At 36.8% G+C, this 24,428-nt stretch overlaps 1 protein-coding gene across 3 annotated transcripts in view; it reads left to right on the top strand.

The window, feature by feature from the left end:
- Nucleotides 1-24,428, top strand: part of KITLG (KIT ligand) — a 58,185-nt gene that overhangs the window by 8,951 nt on the left and 24,806 nt on the right. For all 3 annotated transcript variants that reach the window (XM_026109547.2, XM_026109546.2, XM_026109544.2), the window contains exon 2: nucleotides 16,648-16,761. In XM_026109547.2, the coding sequence (XP_025965332.1) occupies nucleotides 16,648-16,761 (114 nt within the window). The remainder of the gene's footprint in view (nucleotides 1-16,647; nucleotides 16,762-24,428) is intronic.

Raw genomic sequence — 24,428 nt, 5'->3', positions numbered from 1 at the left:
AGTTTTTTTCTCTCCTCATTCAGACAGAAAAGTCATTACTTGTGTTGCAACAATAGCACCTTCATTTCCCTGTGCACCTTTCCAGGCATCTGTTGCATTTAGGTCTGGATCCTCACCTTCGGCAGCAAGACATCTGGATTTCTGGCATCCAGAATACTTATATTCTTAAATACTTAAATTCTAAGCTTTACTTCTGTTTAAGGTTTTCTACAGGTTTTGTAGTAATCTGTCCAGTGATTGTTTTTATTTCACATAGCATTCTTGAGGCCCACTTCAAATATGAATCCTCTGAATAAAATCTATTTACAGTATTTTGTCTTGTGCATAAAAATTAAAATCTCACAGTTAGAATGAATCCACCATTTTGTGCAATATTTTTATTTCTGTGATCACACTCATGCTAGTAACTTATTTTTTCTGACCGTTGTGAAGTGCCCACTGAAATACTGGTCTGCCATTTCTAGAAGTGACAATACTTTTCCCTCAATAATAATTACTGAAGAATTTTCTTGTTAATTTTGAAGAGTCAGCTACTTGCTGAGATCAAAGGAAGTTCTTTTAGCATTAGTTGTTACTGCTTTGTGCTAGATCCCTTAGGTTTATTACATGACCATTTTACAAATATCTGATTCAGTGTTTTCGTTTAGTCTTTAAATCTATTGGAGTGAATTTCTTGTCTTTATAAAGCTTGCTTTCATCTCTTTCTCCTCAGCACATTTTCTGAAATCTCCTCTCGAGCAGGTTCTAGTGATCTATTGGATATTAGCCATTAATAGCCAGATTGTCTACAATACTTTTGGTCATTTCACACCATGACACAATAATGTTGACATTTACAAATGGCCTAAGACGTATGTAAAGTTAATCCGATTGTAACTTACTGGTTTATTTCTATTGAAATACCTCCTTCTTGCTTTGCATCCAAGAACATTATTTTGGTTACTGTAGGATTTCTACCTGCTATGAAGTGCTAATTATTAAACTATGATGTGCTTTTTGGCTTGTTTCACTGTGATAGATTCCCCCTCTTGACATACGCACTCCCAAAGCAGCAAGTCCATTTCTTATTTCAGAGTAAATAGCACAATTCATACATTTAAAATTAGAAGGATTTTTTTTATGATTTGACAAATACCGCTTTAGTAAACTTGCTAAGAAACTGTGTCACTCATGAAAATACCTAATTCTGTTGGAATTCTACAGTATATGCCTTGAAAACTGTATACTCTGAGGAGGTTTGTGCTGATCTTCTCTATGGTTGGGTGCATTTTCCTTAAGACTAATTATGGAAGCCAAGGAAATTTCATGATAGGCCAGGCAACTTCAAATGTCATCTTTAATAAGAGCAGTTCTAGGAAACTTATGAGAACTACGTGCATAAGTCATCTAGGAAGTCATATTATATCATGTAGGTATTTCCATAATGAGTTTTCATATCAGCACATCTCTAACAAGGATGCTTGTTACAGCATGGTAAGGTACATGTATCAGAGGAATAGTTTCAGTACTGAAAACTATGATTCTTTCCTATTGTCATGAGTACTTTTGACCAAATGCTCTATGAGAAGTAAACTCAGTACACACAATTTACAAATGTGTTTTTTATAAGTAGGCCCTGTGAAAACCACCATTAAAAATAAATAGCTGTTTTTCAAAGGGTTGTTTTGTTTTATCATTGCAAATATATGAGGATACCTAACTTCTGTTATCAGTTACTTATGAAATTCAAAGTACTGTATTGCTGGTGTCTTTAAAATTATATTTTACAGACATCTATATTTCATGGACATTTATCTTTCTCCAAAGTGATACAGGCATAGTGAGGGGTTTTCCTCAGATTTTTTTTTCTTTATGTTGTATCTGCATTTTCACAACCATATCAAGCTGCAAATCAAGTGACTCAACCTTTTAATTCAGTATGTTTACCCCACAACTTTTGCAATTTTGAGGAGAGCTGAAAGTGCAGCTGCAGGTTGAAGTTTTGCAGTTCCCTCCAGTTAGCATAGCCCATACAACGCCTAATCAAAAAAAAAAAGAAAAAAATAAATAAAAAAGACCAGGATATTAGAGTTACAGTTTTTATGGACAGGTCTAGAGTTTGGTGCAAGATATAAAGTATAACTCAGGCTAGTTTTGCAGTAAAAACAAGGTGTTTATAGGATGGTGGAAATAGCTGATCAGTGTGTTCCCTTATATATTTTCTTAAACATATAATAACTCTTTTCTCATTTACTCCAAATTTCTAGATATGTCCAGAGTTTAAAAAAGAATTTTTCCTAACACCTTGTCTTTATTGTTTTCTTGGAAATACAGCTTGGTGTATATAAGTCAGTCAACAGAAGGAAAGTGAGAACTCTACAATATAGTTCAATGAAATGAATAAAAAAAACCCTGTAAAAGAAATGATGCTTTTAATGTACTAAAATTCTGTGTGTGTCAAAATGGGTGAATAAGAGAAACCATTGAAACTACTCATTTAGATTTTCCAAGGAAAAGGTCTAAGAAAACTAAGTCCCCTACTGTATCTCCCATATCATAACAGTTTGAGGAAAAAATTCTTAGGGACAGAAAGCAATTCATAGGAATAAGTGGTTAATTTATAATGTGGCAAAAACCTAAGAGGTAATGTGCTCTAAGTGTCAGCAACCTCATGTAGTTCAATCTGGAAAGAGGGTTCACAGATTGATGGCAACATGTGCAGGCTACATAAATTACTCAGGTTAATTGAAACTAAAAGAGATTCTGAGGAACTTTGTAAAGGTTTAGTGAAGATAAGGGAACAGATGGCATGATGGCAAGTGAAGTTCGTTATATTGAAGTGCAAGGAGATGCATTTTGGAAGAAATATTTTGAACTAATTGTATCTACATCAATAACAGTAGTTGTCATTATTAGTAAAAACTCCTTGCAAGCTCTTTTTTAATGTAACTATACGAATTCAAGGAAAATGGCTGAAAAATCTCTGTGTTGTACCTCCAATAGGACAAATCCGCCAACATATTGAAATGCAGCAGGAACGGAAAGAAAATCGTTGAAAAGTGAAATGCTTTATGATGGTGATAGTGAGCCATCTTGAACAAAGGTCTTGTTGCCTCATCTGAAAAAGAACATAACAAAAATAGTAGTCCTGAGATAAGGAACAACATTATAAAAAAACAATGAGCTTAAGAAGAGGGACTGAAAACTGGGGGCAAGAAACTACTGAGAGGTGTAGGAAGAGAGATATACAAAAAGTAGTAGAGAGAATGGTTACTGGACATCACTGATCTTTTCTCAATACAAGAGAAAAGAAATATTTGACACGATTGAAATTCAGAAGATGCAGAAGCAGGCAATGCTACCTCCAAACACAGTGATCAGTCTGGAAACCCTTTTGACACTAAATATAACACACCTTCAAATGCGGCTTGATAAATGGCAGAGGCAGTCGAAAAGGTTGCTGCCACCAAGAGGGGTAGTCCCAGTCTTCTCATCCTTGTATATCTCTTCTCCTCCTCTCATTCCTCAGGGATTAGTTTGCTTTTTCTGAATTGAATTGGCTTGTCGCTGTCTGTGAATTTACTGACTTGCAAGGGGGTCAGATAAATACCAGAGCACAGGAAGCTGCAGAGGAGGCATGGAGATCCCTCTCTCAGCAGCACTGGGCTGTTAGATTGGTTCAAACCATCTCATTAACCTCAAAAGAAGAAAAAAGGATTATACGTAGATGAAAAGCTATAGTTACTTTAGTTTGCACTCTGACCATGAAAGCTTGCCTTTCTTTTAATTCATACAATTAGAAATAAATTTCTCATGTAGGCAATGTATTTGGTAACTGTGAAAGATCAGTTTTCTTTCATTTTTTTGTGTCCACCAAACTGATCTTGTATGGGTCTGGCACTTTTTGCTTTCCAAATCTTCATTGCCTTAATTGCACAAGTCGGATTTGGCCTAATTATAAACTCAGTATCATATATAACCATCTGCCCAGAATTACCATCTGTAACAATTCAGTATTTAATATTGAGAAAAGGAAAAGCCTTTGAAATGTATTGTGGTTGAACTCCAATTACATATTAAAGTCATGACAAGCGAGACATTTATACTGAAAGATCTTTCTTTTAAAATGGAGTATGAATGGTTAGAACTCCCCACATTTTATGAAATGCTGACATGCTGCATAGCTCTATCTATTCAAAGATAGTGGAGTTTCCATGGAACCACATCCTTGAAAGACACTTGTATACGGCACTTCAACATTAGCTGGAAAAAGCAATTAAAAGTGTCCTCCTCTTTTAGGAATGCATAAGAATTCAAAATATATATGTTTTTGATGAGGTAATGCCGTAAGTGGCTTTTTATATTGCAGGAAACATTTTGTCATCTCCCCTCCATTACCTTTTGTCATCTTCAACTTACATTGTTCTAGACTTTATGCAGTGCTGCAGATTCCTGAAATGACTGTTCTGGCGATTTGCTTTCTTTAAAAATAAATAATCAGTATGTCTCAAGAAAGTAATTTCAGAAAGAATGATTAAAATTAGCAATAGTATGATACATTTTAGTAAACTACTTCAAAAAAGAAGCTGGTCTTCATTTTCTGTGGTGAAAAGATATGCAACTGGAATAACAATCACTTAGATATTTTTGACATGTGGAAGTGCTTTCAATTTAGATTGAGAACTTGAAAAAAGTAATTTTTTTCTTACTAATATACCAAATTAATTGCTTTAAGACAAGGCATAATGTATTGGTAATTCCAGCTAGCCAAGGTAAATGGCTTATTGCCTCTCCAGCACTTATTTTATGAGCATACTTAAATGTTTTGAAGATTAGTTTCTAATTTGAAGTGTCAGTATCTGGATTTATCTTCACAGAAGTCACAGAAATTGTAACTTCAAGGCATCTGACATTAATCTCATGAATCACTGTATCACTTCAGATAAAAATTCTTTTTGTACTTATTAAAGGCAAGCATTTGATCAAATACATATTTGCTCTTAATGTATTTATATTCTAGTAGCAGTGTGATTGTAAGATTGTGTTGTTCTTTCACAGATCCTTACCTTAGAGCTGAACCGTTCACTAGGTTTTGACTATGTGTAGGAATGTGTCTGGTTTAAATTATGCAGGAAGTAAAATGCTGTCTAAGAACTTAGATTTTTTTTGAAGTAGAATTATTTACTAGGTAGCTTTCAAATACAAATAAATGGGAACTGAGTTGAAATAAAAATGTGAAATTAAAAGAGGCTTTTCCCACCAAATAATGATTTCAAATATGATTTTGCTTTACTCTGTTTTATTTGGGAACAGCTGAGATAAACGTACATGAATCATACAAATATTTCTTGGTGCAGAGCTAATACATACAGCTTAAGCTGTCAGTTACGGTGATAGGAAGAAGTACAAAATCCAAGCCTACTGAAGTATTGAAAGTGAATGGTTTTAAACAGGTTTAGGAGAATGTAAACCTGACAGTGTCATTGCTTGTGGGCTTCATTTGATTTTTGATGACTGTGGGATCATATGCCCCAAGTTTTTGGATGGTAAGCAAATTCATACATTTCCCAAGGTAATATCCTGACAGACCTTCTGATTTAGCTAGCTACTAAATCTCCAGATGAACATACGACAAGATTTTTATTGTGATGTCAATGTGCTCAAAGGCCTCAGAGTATTTCCTGCATCTTCTGAGAGTTTTCAACGCAAGCACCAAAGCCAGGTGGTTTAGCTTTCGTTTTTCACTTCTGTTGCTTTTTAGAGTGCTGGGTTTTAAATGCCTTTGCTGTAGGTGGTCTGAAACTTTTCCTCTGAAAACTTACCTTCCAAAAACCTATTGCAATTTTTGTAGAAATTGACTATAAATTATGGTTAAGATGTCTGCAGTGGCTGTTTACAGGGTTTGATAGCTAACTCATTGCTGGGCAACAAGTGATAGAGCATGGGGTGGAAGAGGTTATTTATGTGTTTTGAAACTCAAACTGATTCTAACAAACTAGGCATTGTAACACTGAATTTTCCTTTTCGTATTCATATATGGCAAACAGTAGATATTCTGTTAACTTAGCATACTGTTTTGTAAGCAAGGTGGTTGTAAAATACTATATTAATTCTGTAAAACTCACATTTCTAAATTGTGAGCAGTACAAGAACATCATAAAAAGGCATTATGTCCAACATAGTAAATTCCTTGGTGAAGTGAAAGACAGAAGTAGCAGGAACTAAATTTTCACTATAGAATAACATGACCTCGCCCAGTTCCTGTTACTGAGTTTTGTAAAGATGCTCTCTTGTCCTACAGTGGAATATTGTCTGAAGAATACTTTGCAGCCCAAGGTAATGCTCCAAGGTAATCATGTAGGTTTAGAATTGTGTTTTTAAGAAACATCTTTTGAATTCTGAAGGGATATGTTGAGGCTTTTATTACTTACTCATGTTTAAAATTTTAGGTGTCACCACTGATAATAGGAGGGAACTTAAAATATCCCTTAAGTATTCCTCCAAAGAGCCAAGCTTTAAAATGCATGAAGAGCAGAACAACCTCCTTTTATCCGTGTTACACTTGCTGTTGAAAGCTTTGGCTGCATCTTTGGTCAAACATCTGATTTTTTTTTTTAACGTTTTCTAAATGCAAGATCAGTTTTATCACTAGCATTTTACAAGAGAAGAATGGATGTTACATAACAATCTGAAAAGTTATCAACTGAGGCTTTGGGGGATCAAAGTGAAAACTTCTTGGTTCTGGTGCATAGAAATTTCCTGTCTCAAGCCTTTTTAAGTTGATGCAGGTGCTACTATCTGGAATACATCCAAAAAGCCAGCTTTTGTGTAAGTAAATTGTGAATGCCTTTTATGTCAGCTGTTATTTATCAATGGGAGAAACTGTTCTGACTAGTGAGGAATAATCTCATTTAAAAGTTGCATGACATAAAGAGTTGGTTTTAAGTTGTTAGCTCCTCTTCGCTTCATAAACAACCACCTGGTTGCATACTGCATCCATTGAAATAGCAGCAACAATACTTGGTAAAAGATGGGGTAATCCTCTATTCACATTCACTGGAGGAGAGCCTGTGAAACTAAGATACTATAGAGAGTAAATAAATAAAGTTTGTAATCTGGGGGAAGGTATGAGGAAGGGAATGATTCGTTTATTTTCCTTGAGTCTTTGTTTTTTATATTGCTTCTTTTGTCAGGTAGTACTGGAAGTCATACGGGCTTGTTAGGCATAATGAAGACTCAGAGGTAGGAGGATTGATCTCCATAAATACATGAAAGGAACGGACCCAAAAAATGGAATTGAACAATGTAAGGAGAAGAGCAGTGCTGGCATGAGAACAAGATGGTATAAATTGTCATTGATACACTTACACAGGACACTATAAGAAGGCTTTTAACCATCAGAACAGTGAAAATGTAGAATAACTTCCCAAGACAGTTTTATTAGCCCCTCCACTTCTGCTTCGCTCCTCCAGTCTTTTTATTTGGTTATCTAGTCCTGTTACAGAGATAAGCTGCCTGTAGTGCGAAAGGAGTGGGATACAGCAGCAATGTGCCTGGAGCTAACCTAACTCAGGAATTACCTGAAGCCCACAGTGAAGCCCACTTGCAGTGGGGTTGGGCAAATAAAGTAGGTCAAGAGACTTATGCTCTAGGAGCACGAGTTTCTTGATTGCCTGTTGAGGAGGACTGCCTAGACCTATTCCTGTTTTTTAAAGTTGGAATTCAGGTTACTAATAAATATCATTTGCCATGGCAGTAGATGATAGCAGAGCCTTTCTGGTTGCACCACAGATTGTCCGTTTTGCCTGATGTTGCTCATGAGATCATCACTAGGGCAGAGGGCCTGAAAAGAAAGCTGCTGGAGCTCAACTCCATGATATTTAGCATGATGCAAATCTCATCATTTATGCAATCACTGTCTCTCACCTTGAAGACCACTAATGTAGACAGTAGCTGTGAAAACTGCCAGTCACTCAGGAAACTACTGGTCTCATGATCCTGTATACACAGTACAACGTTGATGTGACAGAATTTCATTTTTTGGTGTTTTCAAAGCTTATCTTGGTGTTGGCAGATTTGAGAGATCCAAACCGCGTTCTTTAATCACACCTACGATACATCTATAATCACATATATATACATCTGTAATTGTAAAGATGTAATACAGTTTAGTTACGTGACTGCATTGGCTCACAGTTTTAGTCTGTGTTGAGCAGTTACACTTTGGTAATGAGGTGTCTGCCTAAATTTCTTATTGAGCATGTCAGAGAAATCAGTTGGGAATGTATATCCCTACAAAGATATAGGACCTATCAGGGATGGAATAGAAGAAAATCCGAGTTCAGAAACAGTGGTGTCTTTCTGAGGACATGTCTTTGGTTTAAGGCCAGGCTGATGACAGGTCTGTGATTTATATATCAAAAATCATCCTCTACTTATACAAGAAAATATAAAAGGAATGAAAAAAAGAGAAACAAAGTGTACAACCTTGTGATTTTGTAACAATATTCTTCTTCCTGCTGTTCTCTTACCACAAGCTCAACCACGATCTGAAAACTGTTCAGATTTATAGTACAATTTATATCTCACAAAATTTATGTAAGACATGAAAAAGATTAAGAATATACTTAAGCTCTTTTGCTTCATACTACTAAGGTAATACTAGGGAGGAGAGAGATATATCATCATTTATGTAAGTTTTACTGTATGCCAAGCATCAAAATAGTTAATGTTTCTGCTGATCTTAATTTTTTTATTTTGTCAGTGCAATGGTTCTCCCAACACATATTCCATCTACTTTCTAGCACATGGTAAGAATTAAAGATCTAATACTGAATTTCTGTAAGAACTTTTCTTCCATTTGCTTTACTGGTGCCTGAAGGTCTAAGATTAGAAAAGATGGCTCTGAATATATTTTCAAAGATGGAAAAAATCATAATTCAAAACAATGTTGAAGATGGTGGATTTTTTGCACAAACTTGGCAAACAAGCACAAACATATGAAATCTTTTACTACAAATCATACTTAAGATAATGTCTTTCATTCCCTGAGGAAGTCAAATCGTCTGCTTCCATGTAGTGTGAGAATCTTGTCTTCCCTGTTAAGCTAATCTTGTATATTGCTTTGCCTTCCTTTTTAGATTACTTAAAAGTGCCTTTGGCTTAATGCTAGAAGAGTCTTTTTTAAGTTCCCAGGGGAAAAAAGAAAAAAAAAAACCTTCCCCTTTGGAGTTTGTGGGAGGTTTTGTTGAGTCAGCTGAAGTCTGGTCTTCTGTCTGTTCCTATTTAGATTTTGTAGGTATTTTGGATCTCAGTGTCTCCCTTAATTAAACAAATAAATGATGGTCTTTATCACATTTCAGTGGGATAGAAAAATGTAAAATCAATTCCTAGATGATTGTAATGGAACTTCAGAAAGTCTAAAAAAAAAAAAGCCCTCTTGCCAATACCTATAGCCTAGAAAGGCTGTGTTAGCTGCTGGACCTCTGAAGGATTCTGTAGCTCTTATGACTTAACAGGAAGATTTCTTTCAAAATATGTTTTTATCTTTAGCCTTTCTTCCAGTTTAAACTTTTCTTCTCCATAGAAATCTTAGTTCTTGGCAGAACTAGAATGCCATCTGATGGATGAACATCAGTAAATATTTAAGTGGGCGCTGTTAACATAGGCTCCAGAGACAACATCCCTCTATAATTACCTGTCTCTTGGTAATTTCACTTGCTAGTGTTTGGGAACTAAACTAACTGGCTGTCATCCAGGATGAATTGAGGAGAGAAGGAAACTGCCTGAATCCATGACCGTCAGGCAAGATTGAAGAGTGGACAAAATTTGTTACGGAACAAGTAATATTTTTTAAAGAGGGCAGCCAAATCTTTTACATTAGTATCTTTGCAGGGATGGCAAATAAATACATTAATTTACACATTAAAAACACTGTTTTGTAGTCTACTGAATGTAATTATAAAATACCTGGTTTGTCTTGATTTGCAAGGCAATTTCTATATCAAGCTACACTTCCTCCTGCTTATGGCATCCATCTTAGTTGCACTTGAGACACACAAACAGACCACAGCAGGACAGTGCCTTGCTAAGTGCAGCAATAACATATTGGCTGGAGCAACTGGCTGCTTCTGCATCTGTCAGGGAGAACTGGAAAGGAGGGAAAAGCATGGCAATTCCACTGAGAGGGCATGAAATGAAGTTGGCATGAAGTCTAATGAGCTTCATAGTTTTCCTAAGATGCGGGCAGCGGGGAAGAATAGTGCAATTCATTTTTTTCCCAGCACAGTGAGACCATGTATCTTAAATACATCTGTCTCAAGAAGAAGATGGGCATAACTTTGCAGACCTAGAGAATGGTCTTTCCTTCCAGCTGAAGGTACTACCCAGTGAAAAAAGTAGTTCTTTATTAACGTTCAACAGGTTTGGGACTGTTTTTATCCACTGACTTCAGTAGTTATTTCTGATTTATTAACAGTGTAGAGGAACAAGGTCTGTAACCATCAGGATACAGCAATGTTCTTTTCCCTATTACATGTAGCGAGTGGGCTCCAGCAAGCTCCACTGCAGCTTCTGCCACCAAATGGATAATTACCTGAAAAATACTGTTCTGTCAGTTGCCATTAGGCATTCCAGAAACCATCCACTGGAATATAAGTGAGCATGGAAAGGTCAGGGTGAAGAGGTTTTATGGTTGACAAATTTATGGAAAATCAAAGGAAGTGTGTTACATAAAGCTAAAACAGCTATGAAAGCAGGTAGCCTATTAAACTCATATTTGAATGTAGGGCACAATGGTACCTTTTCCTGCTTATGTTTGTAACAATAACCCATTAAATTCTTTCCCGTTTACCCTATGAATATGTTGTTGTTATGTGTTTTAGATATTGTATACAGAATTAGATAAAAGTGTATTCTGCATTTTATAAATAACTAAATACCTGTTTAAATATTTCATGCCTAAGACACTCCAAGACTTAAACTGAAAAGAGTAACCAGTATTTCTGTAGTCTCTGTGTTTAAATCAGAATCCAAAAAAAGCACACTGCATCCTGATGAATTGCGATTACTTTTATCATCATTTTCCCTACTACACATCATTGTTAAAAAAATCAAAAATAATATCGGTCACTAGGAAAACATGCATCTGTTTTTTGTAATCCTAACAAAGCATTTAGGGTGTGATCGAGGGATGCTTAGGTATTTCACCCCAGCAGGATGGTTCATTTAGCTGAAGTTAGACTCTTTTTTTGGTCAATGGACTGCCAAAAGGTTGTTCAAGAAAACCCACATGTCGTCTGGTGAGCTTCCCAAAAGTTAGGGTACCCAGATGGAGAAGCATGTGCAAGACTAGCATACACATAACCGTTCTGATGCCTGTGTAATGAACGTTTCTTTTTTCTAGTAATAGATTACCAGTATAAAATGCAAATGTATTCTTTAGAATAAGAAGCAGGAATGCTGCCATTTTACCCTTTCTGACTGGGAAGCTGACATGGGTGGGGAATTACCTCCTAGTGTAATTGTGAGATAATTACCGTAGGAACAGATCCCAGCTCCTATGAGTTGAAATTACCTTGGTGAGAGGAAGTTTAGCCTAGGTCTGTCACTTGTTGGTGAGCAGCCTGGGCAGTAGGCTAATATTTTGAATAAGACTACTACCATGCTTTTGAAGGGCAGTGATGAATGCACGGTGGACTTAATGCTTCAACTATGCATTATTCAGAGTTCGTGCAGTGTTTCCTCTAACTACACTGAGGTTGTCTCCTGGGTACCAGAAAACATGTAGGGAACTTTCCTGTTCAAAATGTAGTTGCCAAAATAATTCAGTTCCTCCAGAGCTAGGCAGGCATGGGTGAGTGACTTTTTTTTCACTCCTACCACATTCTTTTGGGGTTTAAGCAATATTTAGCATTTAAGCAATATTTAGGGACACCCCTTTAGAGTGCCAAAGTTAGTGCTATCACCCATTGGCATGGAGGAAGGTATTGCCGAATACCATGAGAATGGGAAGTGGATTACATGCTATATAAATGTTCACATTTCACTTCAAGACTTTTCCAGGCTGACTGTAAATTTCTTAATTGATTAAAGACAATTCTTCAATGACTTTAATCATCTCTGTCTTAGCTTCTGTAACTAAGTAGCTTAGTAGGCACATGAAATAACTGTTGTGCTTATATGCTTCTGGATGATAGTCAGTGGTAGAAAAAAGGCAAGAAAGATCTTTTCTTGCTATTTTCATTTTCTCTTGGGCTTTTATTACAGAATTATGAAAATTAAATTGGTTATCCATGGCTGACCAACCAATGTTATCCATGGCAGAAGTTCACAAGCTGTTCCTCAGCAAAGTAGTATGTAGACATTGCCTGAGGAGCTAATATTGAGAGATATTCCTGTTGCAGCATTAGGAGAAATAAAAAATAATCTTGGGATGCCTGGCCCGGGGTGAATTCTGTTCCAGGTTGTCAGCTAACCCTACTGCAGCTGTGACTTATTTGTGTAGTTAAAGTTAACTACGCTCAAGAAGTGTAGTTAAAATGTCCATGGCTAACATGATATGAATGCAAGAAATTGTATAATGAGGAGACTGTTTATCTGTGTAGCTACTATCTCTCCCTGTGCTTGGATTTTATTGTTTGCATTTATTGTTAATGATTTCTCCATGGTTATGATTATAGTTGTTATCAGTACAAACTAGAGGTTTGGAAATGTCCAGACTTTCCAACACTGTTTATTTAGCAGTGTGGTATTCCCCTTGCTGCTTTCCACTTAAGGAGTTAGCTGAACATTAACAAGCATACCTGTGTACCTTTCATATCACACTGTGAAAAAGATGCTGGAGCAGTCTTTCACCAGCCTTTGTCAACATTCTGAATCATAAATGAACGTCCCTTGATTTACAGCTGCTAAAAGGATGGCCTTCAGCACTTTGGATCTGTAGCTAAGCCTATGAAAGCTCTTAGTTGAAGTAGATTGTTTGTGGCATATAGGCAATAACAGAAATCACTTGTAAAATGATCAGAAGTGATTAATTTAAATCTTTAATACAAATTATCCTTTTTAGTATAATTGTTAAAGTTTTTCCCTTTTCACAAAAGCAACCTAAATATTAAGAATTTAAGAGATTTCAGGATATAAAAACAATTGAGTGGTTCTAATTTTTGAGCCAAAAATAGGAAGAGGCCCTTTATTGTATAGGTGCCTCCTGTCTGCCATATATCTTAAATTTAATGTTAGTAGATGATGTGTGATTAAATCTTGTGGCCAGCTTTGAAAATCCCATTTTAGCTTAAAAGCAATTATATATGGAGATCTGTTATGAGTGCTGGGTGGGTAACTTTCATTTATGCTTAGTAAAGTGCAAAACTGGAACCTCTGTTTATAAAGCTGTTGTTTAAGCTTCCCTTTTATTCCATCCTTGATTTAATTCAGTCTATTCAAGTTTTGCTCAAACAGCAGGTTTGGTCATTAGTGAATAGCACAAAAATAGCTTAGCTCTTTGATCTATACAGTCCTTAAATACAATGTGCTGGTAGGCATGTGCAATATAAATATTTTTGTTTGCAAAGTGCAAATAATTGCAAGATTTTGGATAATAGACATGTTGAAACTAGCAGCATTTTGCGGGTTTTCAATTCCTGTTGGATGACATGAGGAACAAATAGGCAAGAAAAATCTCAAATCATCTCAAAATTTACAAAGCATTACAAAGCCATTATTAAAATAACTATGCTTTCAAATTCTATTATTTACATAGGACAAAAAGGCTTGTATTCTGATTGATTTGCATAATTATAATATGAGTAGTGATTTTAAACAATCTATGCGGAGTATTTTTAGATTACTTTGAGAAGCATGAACAAGATGCATCAAAATTCTCATTTTATCTAGTATATGCTGCTGCTTTTATTGATATTACTCAATTGATGTGGCAGAAAGTCTTTCCAGTGAAAGTGTTCTGTTACTTTCTTGACTATTAGACATGTTTTAGGTCAAATTTTGTCCTATGACACTGACACGAGTTACTGAACAAACCCCATCTTCCTTTGTATGTTACAGGATGTTGGGCAGTTGAATAAAGAAATCAGTAATTAAATCCTCTTTCTCCAAATAACACATAGGAGAAACAGCCCTGAACCTTAGCAAGTGTAATGGTTAGTGTGTTGTTTAACTCTGAAAGCAAAATTGTAATCTTTTTTTACTGGGAAGCAATATAGTTAGTCAATTTTTAAGCTGGATGTCATGAATTTCCTGCCTTTTTTATAATAATTTTGTTCCAAATCCTACTCTCCAAACATCCCAGTGGGGCAATACCATTTCTTAACTGAGGTCTCCTTCAGCTTCTTCTTTGACTCTGCAGTTTGTGTGAAGAGAGGGAGATTTTTTTTCTGAAAAGTTAGAGCTAGTTTTAACACCAGCTTTGAGCTTTCATACACTAATTTTACCAGGAGCTCTCAAGGGTCTTTTCAGAGAAGACCAGCAATCCCTGCTATATACAAAACATGGAAGCGAAAGTACAAACAGACAGAGGTTGGCCAAATTGTCCAACAGGAGATACATTAAGAGATCTCAGGTCCCCACATTCTTGTTCTCCCTACTAACATCTCTATAAGAAAGCAGGGAACAGACCATGGGCCGTTGCCTCTCTTTTCTGCAGTGTGACTCTGAGGCTGATGGCCTCATTGCGTCTCCTGAGAACTTGCAATGTTTATATATGTGTAACTGCAAAACCTTGTATGGCATAAGATACGGTTTGTTTTCATCATTAGGTACTTCACACTACTTCAAGTATATTTTGTCAAGAATTATTTGTATAGACATTAGATTAAAAGTATTTCTAGATGCTAGTTATGAAGCAAGAGGCATTCTCAAAAGACATGCTGCATACTGAATGTTTTTTTTGCTTAGAATATTTTCAACATATTTGCACATAAGTCTGTCCACCGTCATGATTCTTTTGGGTCTGAAAGTGTGGTTTCGTAAACGGTTTAGGCCGAGATAAGTGCCAGCTCCACTAAAAGGGGCTGTTGCCATCCTTAACTGGCTATTTCTCCTCTCTCCCTGTATGGGTGCTTCTTCGTTTTTGTAATTCAGAGAGCACATCTGCTTGAAAAATAGCACAGAAAAACAAAAATAAAAGTAGATTGACTGACTGCCTGTTACAGCTAGCTAAACCATCTCACCAAGGTCAGTGCAAGAGAGGTGAGGGGCAAGAGGGTAGATGGTCTTTTCCAGCAGCAGCCCACACTGAAGTTTGGCCTAAATCAGTCAGGAAGCCATATTCTAAAAAAAAGCAAATGGCTAGTTTTGCTTGAAATATAAAATATATATAAAATACAAGAGATGCAAGATATAAAAAGGAGATTCAGGCATCTTTTAGCAGGTAAAAATGCCTGTCACTGTTCTGTCATGTTTAGATAGTTCCCAAATGATCTTTATTATCATGCTTTCTTAGCACCTCTAGATAAATAAACAGGTCTTCTTTTGAATCTGTGATTTTCTTCCTCCACTTTCCTAGAGAGCTTCATGTATGTTGTTTGATTTGGTTTGATTTTAAATTGAAGGGCTATTTACCATTTGAAGCCAAGAAGTGAGCTGTCTCCTTGCCTCAGAGAACAGAAAGGCTTGGGATGCATCTTAGTTCCTGCAAAAGCAAGTCCTAATCCTAGGCCTGCCCTCACAAAGACTCAGGAGCCTGCACAGGCAAATTCCATTCTTGCAGTAAATGTACGCCATCATCGTCTCTTGCTGATAACTTCATTCAGCTGGCACAAGGAGCTTCAGAATCCGATGCAGCTCTTGATTATCCATAGCTTCAATGTTTTAGCATTCTGGAAGTAAAGATATCAGCTTAAACTTGGCCCATGGCTCTGTGGAAAAGTAGCAGGGCTCAGGGGACAGAGAGCAAGGGAGTTCAGGCAGCATAGCGGAGGAGATGCCTAAGTGCATCTGAACGAGTTATCTGGCATTTTTTCTGCTGAATCTCAGAAGCCTATGTCAGTACGTTGCATCGCTGTTCATAATTGAACTTGGGAAGGGAATGAAGTGTGAAAGCCAAGCTACTGCTTCTGATAGGCCAAGGCATGTCACTTAGAGAAAATGTACTGTATCAATGCTTGAGATCTCAGTGTTTTGGCAAAGTTGTGGTTCTGCTTACAGTTGAAGTACCCAACTGTAATGGCTGTGATTATGAACTTTCTCCTTTTTCTCTTGCTGTGGTCTGGTATCACTCTGTTCCTTATCATCCATTATAACATCAGAAACAGAGATTTATCGGCTACCTTACCAGATGAGTGGTGAGTGTTTAGTTAGCTGTGTGGTGATAATGAACAATATTGTGAAGTTTGATTCTTTCTCTTGCTTGGTGCCTCTAAACTTGGAAGAAATGTACTTAGACAATTAAGTGCAGCAAGATTCTGCACAAATGATCTGATGACTCAATACCAGGTTCTTCATTATTACTCTAAAGGTGCTTTCTTCCAGAGAGAGTGCATTTCCGTGGATGCCTGATGTGAAGATTATACTATGGCAGTAAAAGCGTGCTGATGAAAGAGTATTGTTACATCTAGACTTCACGTATGAAAAACATTACTACAGTCTCTTGTACTTCTTTTGGGGTGATTGCTTACTAGTTTTTGTTTGTTTGTTTGTTTTTTATAAACACAGACTTGGATTATCACTTGCTTTTGTCTTCAACTACTCCTACTTAATCCTCTTGTCAAAGCCCAGAGTTCCTGCGGGAATCCGGTGACAGATGATGTGAATGACATTGCAAAATTGGTAAGTAGCTTTAAATTTACTTATATTTTTTATGCTGAACAATGATCAGCGGTTAATGGCACTTATATTTTTAAGGAAAGTAAGCAAATATATGTTAAAACCAAGAGAATATTAAAAAAATCAAAATATGTCAAAATCAAACCCTTATTGCAGAGACTGGAGAATAACTTTGAGAGTTCTTGGAAGAGATGACTTTCTTGACCACGGTGGTGTGTGTGGAGTTGTGTGGTTCCCTCCCTCCAGACTTCCCTGAAAATTGTCAAAAGTCTTGATTTCCTCAAACATTCTCTGGGAACAGAATACTGTTTCCCATCCAGATGACAAATTACTATTTTTGTGTTATTGGTGTGTGTGGAGCAGACCGGTGGCAAACACAACTAAAAAGAACAATAAGTCTTTACCCAGGGTTTACAGGAAATTCATGCCATATATAAAAATAATTTAATATTAGGTATGTTTGTTGGCAATCATGGCTATAATGATTGAACAGCTCTTACAGTCTTTAGATGTGAGTGGGTTACATAGAATATTCTGTGTTTCTCTCTCTACTTGTTTTGTTGTACCTAGAAGTTTAGTCTGAAGGACTGGCAGCTTTTTATAAGAACTAAATTAATGCAAGTACATTTTGAGTGTTACTGAGCTGAACATTGCATTCCTTTGAACAACTGTATCTCATTGTTTGAAGTCACTTGGTGTTTAACTCCACTGAACTGTCTGGTTATTCTTACTCTCAGTAGTGCAGGATCTAACACCAAAGGTTTTAACAAATAATAAATACTGAACACTTAAACATACCTCCATATTCTCTTCAGCTGAAAATTATGGCTTTGTTATGGAGAAACAGTTGCAAGACCAGAATTAATATTACCAGTCACTTAATTTGGAGTCAGTTGCATTTGATGGCAGTGCATCTTAAGATGTTCTTAACTTGTTTTCTTTGGGTATTCTTATATGCATTGGAACACAGTGTATTTCTCTGGAAAGGGAGGGGTGTTCCTATAGTCCTTCTGAAATGCTTAGTGCTTCACATAAGTTCCTTTAGGCATAATTCTGAAATACTGATATGTTTATTCAAGATAATATTACATCCATCTCTTAAAAGAGTATTAAGCTTTGATTTAAAACTGTTGAAAGCATGACTTTAAAATAACAGAACTCCTGTGAGGGTTTGTGAGATTATTTGGGACAAGGTCAGCACTAACTTTTTATCAATTATGTATTCTCAGAACAAATGTTTTAATTTTCTCTTTAACACAGTTGAAACCTTAAGAATGTATAAATACTGGTGACAAAAATTTGCATGCAGCTTGAACAATCACCCTTTCCTTTTGAGGTAAATTATGAAAGAAACTTAACATTAACAAAATCAGATTGGTCTTTCATTTGATTATGAATTTCCGTGTAGTGTTCCTACATTCCTACATCTTCCTCCAGTCTGGTCCAGTAACTGCAGTTCTTGTGCATACACCTGCAGCCCTCTGTCTCCATATCCCTACCCTCTTCCACATGCCCGGTTCTTGTTCCACGTACAGCATCGCTAGCTCTCTTATATGGTCCCTAGGCATGATGCGTACCTGAACAATGTTTTCATTTCCTTCCAGACTCATATCCCATTTTGTCTTGCCTGCTGGCTGGGCAGGAAGGAGTTTGGTGACTGGTTTGGTGTGTGTGCTGCTTAGCCTGAAAGAAAAACTTTGCTGACTGGCAAGCTTGCATTGCACTGCTGCTGCTGCCAAGATTGAGCAGAACAGGGTAGGGCTGAGCTCATCCTGTCATTGCTTCAGTGAGGATGCTATTGTGATCTTTCTCCTGAAGGAAATTGCTGCAAAACTTACAGGAACAAGTATACCTTACAGATCTCTCCACCCAATGCAAAATTTGAGTGAAATTAGCTAACAGGTTTGAAGATATTTTGATTTAGAGAAGTGACACAGATGCACAGAATACAAAGACTGAAAACCAGACGCTTGGATTCTTTGTTTTGGATTGTGCATTTGAGAGTGTTTTGCAGAAAGTCTGTTTCCCTGTTTTGTATATGTGTGTTAATATTTGCATAGATTTTTCATTCACCTGAGAACAGAAAGGATAACATGGAAATAAGTGTAGTATCTTAAAGTACAAGAACTCTTGTTTTTAATTAAACTGACTGAATTACAAGTTGATCGTTCCCTTTTGAAAATGCTACACCATGACAACTTGACACCGAGAATGAAAAAGCTATAGATAGTAAAGTTTAAAGTACTATAATTTTAAGACAAACTATCGTTAAGTGACAGTTTGCCTAAAAGTAGGGAGAAGTTCACTGTGAGTACTGACTGTTCACATTACTTCACTAAAAAGTACAGTTTTTTTTACAATGCTGTGAAAACTGTATTGATTCAGTAGGAATTTGCTTTCAAATTCCTGATGTAAGATCATGGGTGCATTATGAAAGTTTTGCCACTGAAAGCAATAGGTCACTATTTCTACCTATATTTATAAGTGATAGTTTTCTTCCCCCTTGCCCACATAAGTCTTTAGGAAATACCTGCATAAACCAATGCAGTATGGTGTAGAGGTTCCTGAACTACTTAAAAAAGACCTTGCTCAGGTACTGCCTGGACATTATCAGCAGAGCTGTTTAGTTTTGGTATAGTTAAGTGTCTGTACTTCTTCTAATACCTGCACCATACCATTCAAAGATAACATCTAATTTCTTCATAGCATTGTATTTTACCATATCAGTATATCTGGATTAATTAAAAGGAAACATTGTTTTCAAAATGGAGAGATAGCAATATATTTGCAAACAGACTTTTAACTTTTAGTGGTTTTACATTTATAATTTGTCATGATATATAGGGTATATCCTAAGGTTATACAATATAGACTGACATGACGTTGATTAAAAATTTTGGTCAGACAAAGCCTAAAACTCTCATAAATTGCTATAAATATTTGTATACCACTTCTGCTTTTTGAAACAAATTATACTGAAATAAGGAATGATATTCTGAAGATTTGAATCTTCAGAATTAGTCATTGCAGCCCATAGATAGCTGGTTTCCTTATTGGTCTTATTGGTATTTATAGGTCTTATTTCTCCACCAATCCAAAGAGCTTGTGCCAGTGGGACACAATGTCTTTAATAAATCTTCTCCCTTCTCACATTGAGAATAAATTGTAGTCCTGAGATTTTCACAGACACTAATGCTATATTCTTGCCCATAGTTATTGTGATGTTGTTATACGAAAGCTTTCTTTAGACTTTTATCACACTTGCTGAGAGTTGTGTGACAGTTGTCTTAAAGACTTTATTCTTGGCCACAGTGGCATGTTCTTTAGATACTTTATACACAGCCATCAGTATAATTCAGGATCTGAATGTGATAAACTTACCAGTTCAGCAGTAAATACACGAGTTCCATCATTTAGTTTGGGATCTTGGCCTCTCTTCCTCATATCTCATCACAAATGCTCAGACATCAGATTAGATTCAGTATGGCCCGAATCCTCAGCTAAGGAGAATTATGAGCTCTTCATCTTTCTCTGCCCAGAATGTTACTCTTCTCTGGCCCTCACTGTAAAGAAATATCACCATGTCTCCCCAGTCATTCAGGTCTGTAATAAAAGTGTCCATTTTGGCTCTTGCCACTTCACAGACCCTCATTAGGTCCATTTCTAAAAGCTTGCCATTTGTTTTTCCTATCGTAACAGGAAAAATGGATTTTTTTTTAAGCTATCTGTCCATGCAAATTCAGCTTTCTTCCAAATCCATTGTGGGTTTAAATCCAGTCCACTGACATGCGTTTTTCTGGCCTCAATTTCTGTAATTCTGTTCTTCTGTTTATTCATTTTACTGCTCTGACCCTATGAACTTCCACCTACTTCCTTCAAGCTGCTCCTCCTTTGCCTATTTATCAATGACAGGCTTCTTGGTTTTGTCTTCGAAGTCTGTAATAACACTGCCTCTGAACTGTCTTAAGACATTCTGACATTGCCTTCTTGTCCTAGTTTCTCCTAAATATTTCCTTGGTTTCTGTTATGCTGTTCCTGTGCTACAGGAGAGATACTCCCTGATAAACTCCAGACAGATTCTCATCCTCTTTATATCTCATGCTAAGATTTTTACAGCATAAATTCATGTCCCTCTTTTTTCTTTTCTTACTCTGCTCTTCTCTACCTCTACTGCCTTTCACATACAGCTGAGAAAACAGCGCCACAGTTCCCTGCGAAACTCTTTTGTTTGTAACTTGATTCAACTTACTCTTCATTTATGTGTTTCTGGGGTTTTATTTTAATTATTGTAAGCTTTGTAGGGCTAGGATTGACTCCATTAATGATTGTGTAGAGCCCAACACAAGGTGACCTAGTCCTGAAGAAATACTAACATAATGTAAATATTTAGGAGTAATAATAGTGATTTAGTTAACAAAAGAGTTGGTTCTGCAAAAAATAGACACATAGTTCACAGATAGAAAATGCCTTGAACATGGCTGCTGCTGTTAAACTATGTCGTATTCTAGGAATTTGAGATGGACATGCTGCAACCAATGTTTTCTGTGAACATAAACCAGGCATATCTACTAAGCCTGTGCTAGTGCAGAATAAATAAGACACTCTGTGCAATGCCAAAAGATGTGGATCATTTGCTTAATCAGTGTTACTTTGAGTAATAAACTGAGGACAGATGTATGTTGTAACTTGTTTTTGGTGGTGTTAATATGGATTTTCACTAATGTCACTAGTGTCTAGAGACTCTTACCAGAAACTAGAGTCAGAAAGAGCAGATTCAATAAAAGTGAGATTACTGAGCCCTAATCAACTTAAGACCAGAACAGACTGATATCTGTTCACACAAAAATGACTGGTAGTGTTTTCCTTAAGATTAAATTTATTTGAAGTCTTTATAATCTAATTTTGCAACATGAAGAAAGCATCCTATATAAAATGCTTTTAAGAAGAGAAGAACAATTCAGCAAACAGTTTTCTTTTAATAGGGAGAACTTTAAAAGAGCACTTTAAAAGTGTTTAGAGAGTATTCATTCTGCATTGCTAATCACTTGCACTCCTGCTTCTTTTTTTTAATGAAGATGTCTGGAGGGAAACATGCTGCTTGATGAACAAATGTTCCATATTATGAAACTGTAATTGCAGCACCTGTCAATAAAGCCTGTGCCCATTGTTCTTTTCAGCATAGTAAGTCAACAGAAGGCTATGGCACTGCGTTGCTACAATTGTGACTCCAATTTAGCATAACAATTAAGATTTTTTGAGTGTACAGTATATATGTTTGTTAAATATCAGTATCAAACCTGAAAGCAAGTAGAATTGTCACTGAGCTATGCAGCACATATGGAATGTACCTGCATATTTCAGTTTATTCTGTTAACAAAATTTAAGGTACTTACTTCTGTCTTCTGTGATCTACTTCTTTAAAACAATGTTTCTTTTGATTATTGGAAGTCCAAGCAATAGTCAGCATTTACCAGCTAGGCCAATCATTTGAACATATTTCAAATGCCTTACCTTCACATTGCATCTTTTCTGTAAATGTGTACTTTACACTCTCCACAACTTTTGATATTTATTTTTAAATGGGTCTAATTCTAATGTGTGAAGAGGTTATAAAAAATGATCCAGTGTTGTTATCCTGTGAATAAGCTGCCACTATGGCTGTGAGAAGTGTGAACGGAACTCGTTAGCATGTTGTCTTCAGCCAAATGATGCAGGTTTTATTAACTGCTTCATTAGCAGATGAGATAGAGTAGATTGCAGAGATGATGGACTTTTCCTGCAGGAACAGAAAAGCCAAAGATGCAAAGAGGGGAGCTGTAGAAGCATTCGAGAGTAGGAAAAGAGAGTGAGGAAGAAAGAAACAGGAGGTAGAAATGGTAGCCAAAAGGAAAGTACATTTTTCCCATCATACAACTCAGAATAAAAAAGAAATCACTGACAATGGTAAACGGTTAATTTTTACTTTAAAGACTTACTTTATCTTTGATCCGAGTATAAAAAATGTTGATATCTATGTCTGTATCCTTAAAATTTTCAGAAAAGTAAAACAGTTCACAATAAAGAGAATTTCCAAGATGAGTAGCCCCTCATATCAAAGCACTTGACTGCAGAGATAGGTTGTGTCTGTTCTGTTCTGCTATTGTGATGAAAGGGTAGTTTGTAGAATCTACATCACTTACAACTGTTTCTGTGGGAATTCATCCCTTTTTCGTCTCCCCATCTATGTGATCATGAGCATATTTTAAAAAGTATATTTGGGTTATGCAATGTTAGCAGAACTATATTAAATATTCAGGCTTCTTTATGTCAAAAGGAATCTTGCATTCCACAGTCTTAGATTTCGTTACGATGGGGAATATAGCCATTAATGTTGGTTTTATAAGAGTTTAAAGGCGTAAGTCTAGATTCCATGTTCTTCACCTCTTGAAAGAATAAGATATTCTCAGAGCCTGTTAGGATTTCTACAACTACACACATGCACTAAATCAGATAACTTTTTATGGCATTTTAATTGCAATGCGTGGTTCATTCTATAAATTGCTTTCCAAGATCATCAGCTGATGGTCTCTGTAAGGAAGGTCATGCAGCCAGGGGTTTTGTTGCCCCAAAATTTGTCACTGTGCTTATGAAGTTGAGTACAAGAATCAAAGAGCCCTTCCTGTACTCGAGGAATACTCTTGTCTTCAAGGAAAGTTCACTTTTAAGCCACCATTGCTCAGGCAGGTCAGAGCTTTCTTGTCCTCTGCCTCTTGCAGCTCCTTTTTGAGTTGCAGTCATCAGCCACCTCACACAAAGCCGTTAATACAGAATCTGTCTTTGCCTTTGTGCTCAACTGGAAAAATCAACACAGCCATGCTTGTCCCTCTTTTTGGCCCCACTAACATTACTCCATGAGGATAATTCAGCATTAAAAAGGAAGTGATTAGTTTTAGATTGTAGTCTTGGTGGTTAACCTTCAGCAAAATTTCAAGATTCATTCCAGGGCAAGCAAGACAAAATGTACAGATTTAATACAAACACATTTCTCACTGGTACCTCAGAGACCTCGACAGGCTGAAGAGATGGGCAGAGGGGAACCTCATGAAGTTCAATAAAGGCAAGTGCAGAGTCCTGCACCCAGGGAGGAATAACCCCATGCACCAGTACAGGCTGGGAGCTGACCTGCTGGAAAGCAGCTCTGCGGAGAAGGACCTGAGAGTCCTGGTGGACAACAAGGTGACCATGAGTCAGCAATGTGCCCTTGTGGCAAAGCAGGCCAATGGTATCCTGAGCTGAGTTAGGAAGAATATTGCTAGCAGGTCAAGGGAGGTAGGTAATCCTCCCCCTCCACTCAGCCCTGGTGAGGCCACATCTGGAGTACTGTGTCCAGTTCTGGGCTTCTCAATACAAGAGAGACATGGAGCTACTGAAGCAAGTCCAGCAAAAGGCTACTAAGATGATTGTGGGATTATGGGAGTATCTGTCATATGAGGAAAGGCTGAGAAAGCTGCAACTGTTCAGCCTGGAGAGGAGAAGACTGAGGGGGGAATCTTACCAATGTGTACAAGTATCTGAAGGGAGAGTGTAGGCTCTTTTCAGTGGCACCTAGTGAGAAGACAAGGGGCAATGGGCACAAAGTGAAACACAAGAATTTCCACCTGAATATGAGGAAAAGCTTCTTTACTGTGAAG

Source organism: Dromaius novaehollandiae, chromosome 1, assembly GCF_036370855.1.
Source record: "Dromaius novaehollandiae isolate bDroNov1 chromosome 1, bDroNov1.hap1, whole genome shotgun sequence".
NCBI classification, from domain to species: domain Eukaryota; kingdom Metazoa; phylum Chordata; class Aves; order Casuariiformes; family Dromaiidae; genus Dromaius; species Dromaius novaehollandiae.
Note: the sequence above shows the minus strand (reverse complement) of the source record. Positions and strands in the feature narration are given on the sequence as shown.